The sequence below is a fragment of the Chinchilla lanigera genome, unplaced genomic scaffold, assembly GCF_000276665.1.
Source record: "Chinchilla lanigera isolate Chin_1 unplaced genomic scaffold, ChiLan1.0 scaffold00019, whole genome shotgun sequence".
In the NCBI taxonomy this organism is placed as follows: Eukaryota; Metazoa; Chordata; class Mammalia; order Rodentia; family Chinchillidae; genus Chinchilla; species Chinchilla lanigera.
In genome coordinates, this window is record NW_004955420.1 from 2822267 (window position 1) to 2834200 (window position 11934).

Below are 11934 nucleotides of genomic sequence, written 5' to 3' on the forward strand. Positions count from 1 at the left end.
ATTATACCTTACTATCTGTCCCATTCTTATAGTGATAGTGAGTGAGGCTGCATTGGAAATGTATTGTTGGTATTTGAGAGCTAGATCTATGTGTATTCATCATTTTTCATCAAAGTGCACATGAATACTCTATTTCCCCCAAAATAAAATTGTGCCTTATATTAATTTTTGCTCCCCTTATTTTCAGGGGATGTCTTATTTTTGCATGTGTAACAATCTACATTTATTCATGTACAAAAATCTGTATTCAGATACAGTCATGTTGTCTTCATCTGGAACATCGTCATAACTCCAATCCCTGAATTCTGGCCTGCGTTTCTCATGATTCCGTTTCCTATAGAACCATTGTCCCCAATCTCTCATCTCCAGCAATAGAGCTCTCCGAGCACTTCTTGTCCATGTAGTGCTTGTAGTACACTGGCAACGCAGCTGTCAGTGATTTTATTCTATGAATTCCTCACTCAAGTCACAAACTCTTTGAGGCTAGGATTCACAGAGTTTCCAGTAAATTAAGTGTTAACTGAAGACTTACAAGAAGGAGTGGCAACATAAATGATGGTAGCTAAGAGTGATGACTCACACAAAAGTGACAAAAAATTGCAGGCACCAAGATTGAGAAAACAGCCAGGGATATAGCGCAGTGGCACAGCATCTGTTTGGCAAGTGAAATGTCCTGAGTTTGATTCCCAGTACCAAAAAAAAGAATAATTCAGAAGTTTCTTCATTTTACACAAGTGCCTTGAGTGCATCCATTATAACACACAGCATATTGAATTAAGTATTAATATCAATAGTATTTATTTTATATTTAATTATATGTTGATATTTTATGATTCAATCCATCTGTTATGTGTTTATTTTATAATTCAATACATGTTATGTATTGCGATGGACACATTAACTGTGTGTGTCCATCTGGTTGACAGTTTTAATGGAAGGCTTATTTTGGGTGTAGGACTTTTTCAGGTAGCATCCTGAAAAAAAAAATCACACTAGGGCTTATTTTTCAGTTAGTGGAAATACGGTTAAGTCCAGAGACGCAGGATCAGTTCCTGACTCTGGAAATGATTCAGTCTTCACATGATGATGATTTCCTTACGAATCTCATGGAAGTTGTGGAGCACTACATAAGTATGTTGATATAAGGCTTTTTAAAGTAGAAGTGCAGTTTAGTGTTCCAGAGGAAATCTTCAGCCATAATGGTTTTACACATTTAGTTTTGTTTCCTTTCCCCTTTCAAGGTAGGATTTATACTATTTTTATGTCTCCCGTCATTTAACATGGTATGATACATAGTAGATAGACATGTTAAATGATGATTTAAAGGAACTCTTTCACTCTTCCAGTAAGAAAATTGACATTCAAGTGGTTTTGGATTAAGCATTTCAAAACTAGACTGTGGCAGGATCAGATGAGAACCTAGGTTTCTTGTCTCTCAGGCTGTTTTCCTTCTGCCTTTTTCCCCATTGAACTTTAGTGCTTTCTAAATGCAGGATAGGGTAATATACAGTCTACAATTATATTTTGTCACTGCTTTATGCGAAAGAAAATCCTGCCACATATTATTTAAATAAAGTAGTATATTTGGCTTTCTTTATGCACATTCTTCTTAACCACATTAAATTTGTCTAGGTTTAAATAATTATACCCCTTTTTAATTCTAGGTTACAAGAGCATTCTCTTTCTCCAAAACTCCGAAACGAGCTCTGCGGATGGCTCTCATGCCATCGCATAGCTCAGTGGAGGGACGGAGTCCTCCCAGCAGTGATAAGCATGCAGTGAGTCGCCTTTCTAGCACATCCTCATTAGCAGTAAGTGGTTTTGATTTAACGGGCTAAAAGACTTTATGGAGTTGGTATTCAATTTAACTTTTTAAAAATAGAAATAAATATTAATATCTCCCATCTTTTGGGGGGAGAGCTGTATCTTAAAACATCTAGCCTCTTTTATTTACAAAAGCAACTGGTAAAACTTACTTACATTTAATGATTCAAGATATTTATTTGAAAAGAAATTTACTGAGATTGAGCTATGTTCTGAGATACATAAGAAACATTTCAGTCTGGCTTGTTATTTTACTAATACAAACACTGTGGTTTTGTTTTATACAAGTAGGACCCAATAACAGCAGAGACTAAGTCTTATTCCTTTTATTATTTCTCTGAGTAGTAAAATATAATCTGTGAAACAGAGTTTTAGAGGAAGATGTGGATTCAAATATTCTATGTATATTTAAGTATTTCTTGAACCATCTAAATTTAAGTGTCAGCACTATTAGGTAAGGACAGTTCTACCATGTATCATTAAGTACATGATGGTATACCTGTTAATTAAATATCAACCTCTGTTAAAGTCACACATAATATATAGCGTGTTATATGTTAAGACAGTTTGAGTAAGTGGTTAAGAGCATAAACTCCTTAGGTGTCAAAGCTTTGCTATTTACTGAGTATGACTTTTGGCAAGATATTAAAGGTCTCTGTTCCACTTTTGCTGTCTTTAAAACGAGTTTGTTTTATTGTAAACACTGTCTTTCAAATGAAGGTAAATAGATTTTATGGAAAAGTTTTAGAAAATTTATATTATTTATATCACTTTTATATAGACATTATACATAAGTATCTAAAGTATTTGGAAGACATTCAAATCCTTTTCTCATTTGCTTGTTTCTGTCCTAACAGATTACCCAGTCTGTTTCCATAACTCATAAAATTGAATTTATTAAACATATTTGTGTTCAGTCTCAAACTCTATTGGTGGGCACTCTCAGTAGTTTTTTTTAAAGATAGCTAGAAGGAAATAATTGATTTTTCAAATTTCAAAGAAAGTTCTCAAATTATCTTTGACTTTTCTGAAGAACTAGGAGATATAGTATGTCAAGCAATAATGGAAATAAGCCTTGTAAAGATTAATGTGTGCTTATTAACTATTTCCAATTTGCATTTGAATAAAAAGAAAATATTCCTCACTGAGTCACTTACTGGGTGGGTTGGGACTTTTGAATTCACAACTTTATTACTGTTTTGGAGTCACAGTAGTTTAGGTTTAATAGAGTTTCTTTGTATATTGCCAAATAAAAGTATTTTTCTGTGAAAATTTTCTCTTAAGTCTAGAAAATAGTAAGTTCCATTAGAAATTTTCTTAGGAAAATGATCATTTAAAGAAATTGTTATGAAAAGTAGATTTATATTCCAAATATGATTCTTAATCTTAGATTTATGAAATTTTTATAAAATATAATTTTAATATGGCAAGTCATAAAAGTTCCACTGAGGAAAACTTAAACTTTTTATCTGCTGAAATTATTCTTGTGTTATCACTTGAATGGTAATACTTTAATAGTTACCTCTTCAAAAAAACACCAATTATCTCATTAATTCTATCAGTCCCTGTCTCTTTAACACAAGGATTCTTTTTTTTTCTTTGAGATGGATCTCCCTCAATTGCCTAGGCCAGCTTCAAATTTAAGATCCAGTACTGCACTCAAACGATCTTGTCTATGTTATTATTTTCCTTCCTCATTGATATTAACTTACAACTACCTCCATTGTCCACTTTAAGTTTAGTTACAGTTAGCTATTCATATAGGTTAAAATAAAGCAGTAGTCTATAATCTTCATTTATATCACTTCTTGGGTTTTTAAATTCTTGTGCATATTTCTTTGTTATAGTTAAAAGTTCTGATGTTTAACTTTGACCTCTAAAACACGAAGGTTAGATAGTTTAGTAATTTAATGATCACTGTTGAGCAATGGTTTTGCTCAAATTTCATATGGAGTAAATTTTATATACATGTTTATATTACATATATAATTTTATATATAAACACATCTGCACATATTTATATGAATTGCACATAGGATGCAAATATTCTTTGGAAGTATATGACTTAATTTTGGAAAATTATGATTTTACCCTTCCTAATTTGGCCTTATGAATTAAGCCATTGTTATTAATAATTTTTTTATCTCAAAAACTTGTTTACCCAATTATTTTTCCTTTTATTATCTGCAACACTGAACCATTAATATCTCACAGAAGATAGTTAGGCTACTAAGCCAATATCTGTTCTAGCTGAGTTCATATCTAGTTGACTATAGTATTCATTTAGTTTTTGTTTGAGAATGCTAAAATCATTTATGTTTTATCCCAGTTCTCTTCTAATTTTCAGTTTCTTCCATTTAGAGTGTTTAAAATTGTCAGATGTCTTCTTATTTATTGTTATGATAATTTGTAAAATGTAAAAGTGACAGGCATGATACTGAACTGTATGTTACAATTTTTTAAAATTAAACTTTAAAATATTTATCTTCTCTTTACAGGGTATCCCATCTCCTTCCCTTGTCAGCCTTCCTTCCTTCTTTGAAAGACGAAGTCACACTTTAAGTAGATCGACAACTCATTTGATATAACACTTTAAGAAACTGACTTAGAAGGTTCTTATAATAGTACTGGTGAAAGCTGAAAAGAAGCTAGGTAACACTAAACTATGCCACTTGATTTTCTTCTTGAAAGACTAAGGTTTACCCCTGACATTGTTCAAGTTATTTTGTGTAAAAATTATATTGATTTTGATGTAATTTATCTCTTTGCTTATCTCTCTCCTCTGAAGACCAGAACTTAAGTTATTCATGTTCCAGTAGCTTTGTAAGCCATTATATAGTAAATAAATTTTATTGGTGAGTGCCAATTACTACTGTCAATCTGTTTATATGGTATTCATGAATGAATTTATAGAAGTACGTTTGTGTATCTCAATTTGTGCAGAGATTAAATGATATTACAATAATTATTTGAAAAAATTTGATTATATTTCTGATTAAACAGTAGGGCACTGTTTCACCTGTACCTTTTGATGTACTTAACTGCTTTTTAATGTTTATTTTCTTTTCAAATAGTTTCAAGATCTTGAATGTGGATTAAAAAGATCTATGTTTATTAATATGAAGATTGGTTCAAAATAATTTTGCAAATTAAGAAAAGTAAAGAAAGCTTAAAAATCATTGTATATATTGCAAAAGCAAGACATAGGTATAAACAGATAATATAGTTCTGGTGATTTTAGCCACTAGCAAATTTTGATTTACTTGGACATCATATTGAATTTTACTTTAAAGAGTAGAACCATGGAAGGAAGAATTATGGTAAAGATTGTTTATACTCTGTACAAGGTTGCCATCAGCTTTGATATCTGCTGTGTAAAGCATAGATATGTGTATGGTCAACTTTATATTTTGGCCTATAATTAGGTGTAAAATTGAACATTTTCTTTTGTAAAATATTCTTCAGAGTCTGATGTTATCTTTCAGTTTTCTTTATAGTCCGTATCAATAATACAAAAATAATCAAGTTCTTATGAATAAATACATTTTTATTTTGTACTGTTTAGGGAGTACTGCAGAAGTCTCACTGTTACTTTAACAAGTTTCAATTAGTAGCTTTAATGGCTTAACTGACTGTAGATTTTTTTCTGTTCCACATATGTGCCAGTTCATAGTAATTGATTCTTTTTCCTATATTTTAAAGGTAGTTATATTAATAAGAATTTTGTAAATAAACAACTTCAAACCAATTGTACTTTGTGTTGTCCTACATAATTCCTTCAAACAAATTTATATGGACAAGAGTACCTCATCAGCCTCTGCTCTATTTTGTATTTAGCTTGCTCACTTACTTATTCCTTCCTCCATTAATACTTTTGAGCATTTATATGTTTATATGCATTTCTGGCAGAAAACGCATAACCTTTATCATTTTATTGTGGAAGCATGAATTTCCCCCGGAAGGGTGGGGGTTTTCAGAAACAAGAAATGACATGATTTACACTATTAAGCTAGAAAAGTATTGAGTGTTCACTGGCAAGATATATCTGGTGGTTAATTTTAACTTTAAATTTCCTCCTTGTCCATTTGCATGTGTTGAGATTGAGTCGTGTATGGCTGCTAAATAAAAATTGTTCTCCATTGAGAATATCATATATGTTTCATGAGTGCATATATATGAGCCTTTTGAATGGCTTTAAGATTTTTATCCCATCAGATATTATTCTTCCAAGAATACAAGGGTGGCTTAATGTCAAGAAATGTATTAATTCATAAGACTTACGTTACAACTTAAAGGAGAACGACATATGATTTATCAATAAGTTGCAAAAGTTGGATTAGTAAAACTTAGGCACTAAATAAAAATTCTAAGGACATTTGCAATAGGACTAAGTAACTACATTCTAAATGGATGTCTTAAAACATCAAGCATTTCTTTGTGAAATAATAAAAATAATTTTAATCTCTAATTAAGATTAGCATCAGTATGGAAACATTCAGGTATGAGAAATTGAGAACTCAAAGCCAAACTGGTCAGTTTAGACTGATACTGAGAGCAGAAGGGATTTAAAACCAAGATGTAGGCCAAAGGGTACCGGAAAGTTGCTCTCTGACTCATTTTGTTGCAGGCATAGGTGATGGTACCGTGGAATCATGGATTGTTATGGAAATGGTGCTTTGCGACTACAGATTATTATATTTGTGATTATAATTTATACACTCTAGATCTTAAAATGTAAAAAAAAAGTGATCTGTTAAAAATAACTTAGAGCATATGAGACAGTCTACAAAAATAAAAGGCTGGTTGAAGATAACAAACAAAATAGGAAGTGAGGCCTTAAGCAGACAAAGCAAATAGAATCTACTCCAAGAAGTGAAATATGAATTGATCAAAAAGACACCTTAATATATTTATAGGGAAAAGCTCACACTAAATAATATGAAAGGCTTGAGTTGAAAAAACTTATATTGAACTTTTTAGAAATAAGCTGAGAACATTTGAGAAAATTATCTGGGTCTCATAGGCAGAGTTGAAAAGTACTAAACCATGTTTTAAGAGAGATAAAAAATGGAATGTTATCCAGTATCTGTAAGAAGATATCTGGAGAGAAAAGTGAGAGTAATGAGAGTAGAAAATGATATTTGAAGAAATAATCGCTTAACATTTTCTAAATGATAGGAAAATATGAAACAAAATTAGGCATACCCATCATCTACAGAGTAGTATCAATTAAAAGTCCTCACTGAGAAAACCTAATGACAAAGTCTAGGGGAAAAATAGAGTCTAGCATGTTTATGAATAGATTTAATATCCAGCAGATGTAATTTTCTTCAAATTAACATATAAGTCCAGCCAAAACCTTAGCGTATTTTGTGTGATATTTAATACAATGAAGTTTTTATAAACAAAATTTTTAAAGTTAAAAACTGGGAGAAAAATATATACAACAAAGAATTTGTATTTAGAGGAGGACTCTAAGAACTAATCTTCAAAAGACAACAGAAAGATTGCTATAAGATATAGTTTACAAAAAATGGAAACTGAGCCTTATAAATGTAAGATGGTCAACCATTAAAATTACACTAACCATTTTAAATGCATCATTAGAAGAAATGTAGTTAATATTTTTGCTGGTGAAGCTGTGGGATAAAGTATTCATATTTCTGGTATTAATGTAAAATGACTACCTCTGTCAAGGAAAGCCTATTAATACCTACCAAACTTAGATATATTTGTGAGTTGCTGTATGTACTAATTTTTTTTTCTCCAAACTATGCTCACAAAAATAAAATGACCCGTGTGTACATAAGCTTCATTGCCACATCTCTGTAGCAAAACACTTTAATGTTCACTAATAGCAGATGGGTGCATAAGAATCCACCCATACAATGGAGTACTTTGCAGTTGTGAAAGCAAATATGTATGTAGTATTTGTGTTATATACATATGTATAGAGAGATTTTCATAATATATTTAGAAGGGATGTAGAGCAGTAATTACTGTATGCCTTGTGTTTTAGAAAGGAAATTTGTATTACATATGGTACTATCAGATTTGAAGATTAGCCTATTGTAAGACCTGAAGATATTTCAACTAATTTAGCTGAACCTGCACTTGCCCTTTAGCAAAGATAAAATTTGCCTGCTTATATTTGAGGAAAACCCCAAGGAAATGGTAACTTGTTCTAGGACGTCAAGGAAGAGCATATACGGAACAGAAGAAGTATGAACGGATGTTGATAGAACTTGGGAGAAAGAGTCAAAATGATTCATGTGAGAAGGTTCTGGAATCTTGAGTTTCAGTAAACTATATTGGCTTACTTTGAGAAGCCATTTTTGAGAGGGTGTTTTATTTTGAGGCTTAGTCATCAAACAAACATGACCATTGAATATTTTCTCTCCTTTTTAAGAATTCTTAAATATTGTTGGCATTTTATTTTAAAAGTTCCATTATACTTTTTGTGAGTCTTAAAAATTATAAAAATTACAGAACTATAGTGAGAAAAAGTACAAGTGTAGGAACAGGTCTGTAGAAGAGAAAATAAACCCTTGGGTCTTTAGCTAATCCTTACTAGAAAGAGTTAAAGGCAAACTACTAGAGAGATTCCCTGGGAAGCAAGTCAAAGATGGATAGGAAAAAAAAAATCATAAAAACGCCACAAAGATACAATGTCCTTGGGACTTGGGCTGAGACCAAAGAGCTGACAGGCAGGACACGGAGAGCAAGTTAGGTGCACAAATGATAACCTGCCTCCACCTCCAATAAAATATAGGGGAAGCAACTTAGCTGAAGATAACGGCATGTAATATAGCAACCATTGTGAATTTCTATTATTTTGTCTTGAGGTCATGTATCATTTTTGATGTTTTTGTGTTGTTTTGATTTTGTCTTCATTGTTTTGTCAGGGTTTTTTTTTAATTTTTAAAATAAAATTTTTTTTTAAAATATAGGGGAAGCAAGGGTGCTGACTTTTAAGGCTTATGTACTCACACCTGTGCACTAACATATACACATGTGCTACATGTGTATTCACTCTAGAGTCATTATATTATTTACTCTAGCGTCATTATAGAGTACAATAGCCCACATACCCTCTTGCTAACTCTAGAATAACCAAGAATGAGGCACCTCCTTGCCAACTAACCGCCTGCCCCAAAGATAGGGCCTTAAAAGGTAGATCAAAGACAGTAAACAAACAAACAAAAAGCTGCGCATAGACCACCAGAAGCCAATCCAGGTACGGGAAGTTCCAGATGGAGGGGAAATCGTCACTCACCAGTCCCTCCTAGAAAAACAGCTGAGAACAAAGGGCCCAGGGGTCCTCCATCTTTCCCGAGCCCCCTACTCTGATTCTTATCAGAGTAGCTCTGTACCTTCTTTCTCCCTACTTTTTACAAATAAAAGTGTCTTCGTTAAACTTTGTCCCTCTAATTCATTCCTGGGGCTGAGCTACCGTCTTGGTGGGCTGCCTGGCCAACAGAGTGGTAGTGCTTGTCTCCCAGGTGCAGCAGCGGGGACACTGGAGGAGGGTGCAGCTTTGCTGTAGAAAAGTCTATGATATCAAATAGCTGCTTCCATTGATCAAAAATGTGTGTTTGTAAATGTCTCAAGTTCCTGCCCAAGCAGAGCCTACAAAGATGTCATCATGGCCTAATAATTGTGTACCCTGGAATGTGTACTACACAAAATAATTCATACTTGCTAAGACAAGGAACATCCTTACAAAAGCTTTGGTTGGGTACATAAGGCTCTAACATGAATAATCCTTACTTTTTTTCCATGAAGGATAGTATAGTTTGCAACTAAGTAGTTTTTATCAGTGTATTTTCTGCTTGTAAAATTTGTGGAGTTCAAAATCTTTATTTTTGTCTTCTCTTCATTTAGACCAAGCTGTGGTTCTGTAAGTATGTTTTCAAAATCCTTGTGAGTGCACATGTCACACAATTCACTCCATTTAAACATGAAATCTTTCACATGTCTTACGTTCCTGTCTGCTGTTGACATGGCTAAATCACAAGTCTAATCTCTTTAACAGAAATTTTGGAAGCTTTTAGCAGAGCCCTCTATGTTGGTTGTTGGTTGTTGATTATTGTTATGAGTTAGGTCTAAGTGACTCCTGTCTTACTTACTTTTCTCTCATTTCTGAGACAAAAATACCCAACACCCAAAGTTAAAGCGGGGAAAGGTTTATTTAGTTCAGTTTGTAGAGGCTGCAGTCCACAATTGCCTGGCTCCAAGGCAGGGTGGTGTGGCTGGCAGGCATTGCAGAGGAGAAACAGTTCATGGTGGGAAGAAGGTAGCAAAGGCAACAAGAGAAGAGCACAGCCCTTTCTATCTCTCAGGCTACTTAGAGAGGGTGGCACTCACAACGTTAATCCTGGTGCCCTTGAGCCTAGGATTGCCCAGTGTCAATCCCAGTGTCACACATTCTAGATCCGACCACCTCTGACTGCATGAGGGTTTGGGGGGACATCTAGACACAAGCCATAACAACCCCCAAAGCCTCAGATATTAAGAAAGTGATTAGGTTATGGGGCACTATAGCTGGCTTGCTGTTAGGAAGTGGGTCTAGTCAGAAGAGGCAGTCATCGTGGGTATGACCTGGAAGGGGTATCTCCCTTGCAGGCTCCTTCCTTTGCTCTTGCTTCCTGCCCACCATGTGGTAAACAGCTTTCCTCTGTCAGACCCTTTCATCATGCCTGCCTTCCTTGCAGCTGGTCAACTAAAGACTAAAAGCATGAACCAAAATAAACCTCTCCATTAAGCAGCAGATGTGGGGTATTTTGTTCTAGTGATGAGCAAAGTGCCTATGACAATTGTTAGAGTTTTCCAGGAAAAGATGGTGATGTGATTCTGTCTGAGTGTGAAGGTTGGGAATGAGGGAGAACCGATGAGATATAGTAATTTTTGGCCCGTGAGGGTAAGGTTGGGTTCTCTTCAGTGAGCTGACTGAAACAGTAATCTCTTCATCCCTTGTCAATTTGTACCCAAATGTATCATAAGCTATACTTGATCTCCAAAAAAAGGGGACAGAGATAAGCTTATAATTCTAACACAATAAAACTTATCCTGCATACAACTGAAAAGGCATTAATTCATCACTTCCCCCCTAGAGTTAAAGTACTTGAGTGATGTTATGTTCTGATATGTAACTTAAATATGAGGATATAAATTGAAATATTTAAATAATATAAAAGTATGTTAGCTTTGTTTTATTCTAACAAAATACCCTTTGTTTTTACTCTTCAGGGAATCAAACACAGGGCCTTGCACATGCTAGGCAGGCACTCTAGCACGGAGCTACATATTCTGCCTGAAAAGGACTTTGTGGGGTTTTTGGTTTGTGGACAAGCCACCTCTGGAGATGGGGAGGCCACTTCCTTACCTTGCGGAAGTCACTTTGTGGGGGGGTGGGAAGACCAGTTCCTCTGAGTTTGGGGAGATCTCTTCCACTAGCAAAGAAAACATCGGAATGAAGGGACTCAGTGTTCCTAGTTTCATCAGGGTCTTCCCATATGACTCCATCCCAGCTTGTAGGATGCATTCTTTCTCAAGCAGTGACCTAACTTTAACAATAGACACTCTGACTTCTGGGACTTCAAATTGCATTGTAATCCGTCCAGACACAGGGTAAAGTCCTATGTTTGATTTTCAGCATTTTCAGTCTACTGCTACTGGAAATAGGATTTTTTCCTGCAATGCACATCCAGAAACTCCTAGGTCATTTATGCAGTGCTTGTGAGGTGAATTTGAATCCTTGAGATTATCCTTTTCTTTTTAGACTTTTAGTGACATTAGGAGCAACCAGTAAACGTCATTACATTTCTTAGCTTTCCACATGTTCAAAGGCATCATATAGAGTCATCTGGCTCCTTGTTAGCTCTGATAAGAGGTTGATGCAGATATTTTCTGTATTATTCCATAGACTATCAATACTCTCTTTACTGCTGGATGTTGAGCCATTAGTGCTTTTAATAAGATTAGAAAGCCAATTCCAGAGATCCTAGATGAATTGAGAAACCTCATCCTTAAAGTTCTGTTTTTCTAGAATTACTTTATTCCTCAGAAAAACAGAACCAATAGTATATATAAGCATTCCCTGCAACTCTA

At 34.2% G+C, this 11934-nt stretch overlaps 1 protein-coding gene across 5 annotated transcripts in view; it reads left to right on the forward strand.

Annotated features, from left to right (window-relative positions):
* Ect2 (epithelial cell transforming 2) overlaps window positions 1-5577 on the forward strand; it is a 58302-nt gene extending 52725 nt beyond the window's left edge. For all 5 annotated transcript variants that reach the window (XM_005383013.2, XM_013513629.1, XM_005383014.2 and 2 more), the window contains 2 exons: window positions 1665-1811; window positions 4323-5577. In XM_005383013.2, coding sequence (XP_005383070.1) covers window positions 1665-1811; window positions 4323-4412 — 237 coding nt within the window. In that variant the 3' untranslated portion in view covers window positions 4413-5577. The remainder of the gene's footprint in view (window positions 1-1664; window positions 1812-4322) is intronic.
* The last annotated feature ends 6357 nt before the right edge of the window (window positions 5578-11934 follow it).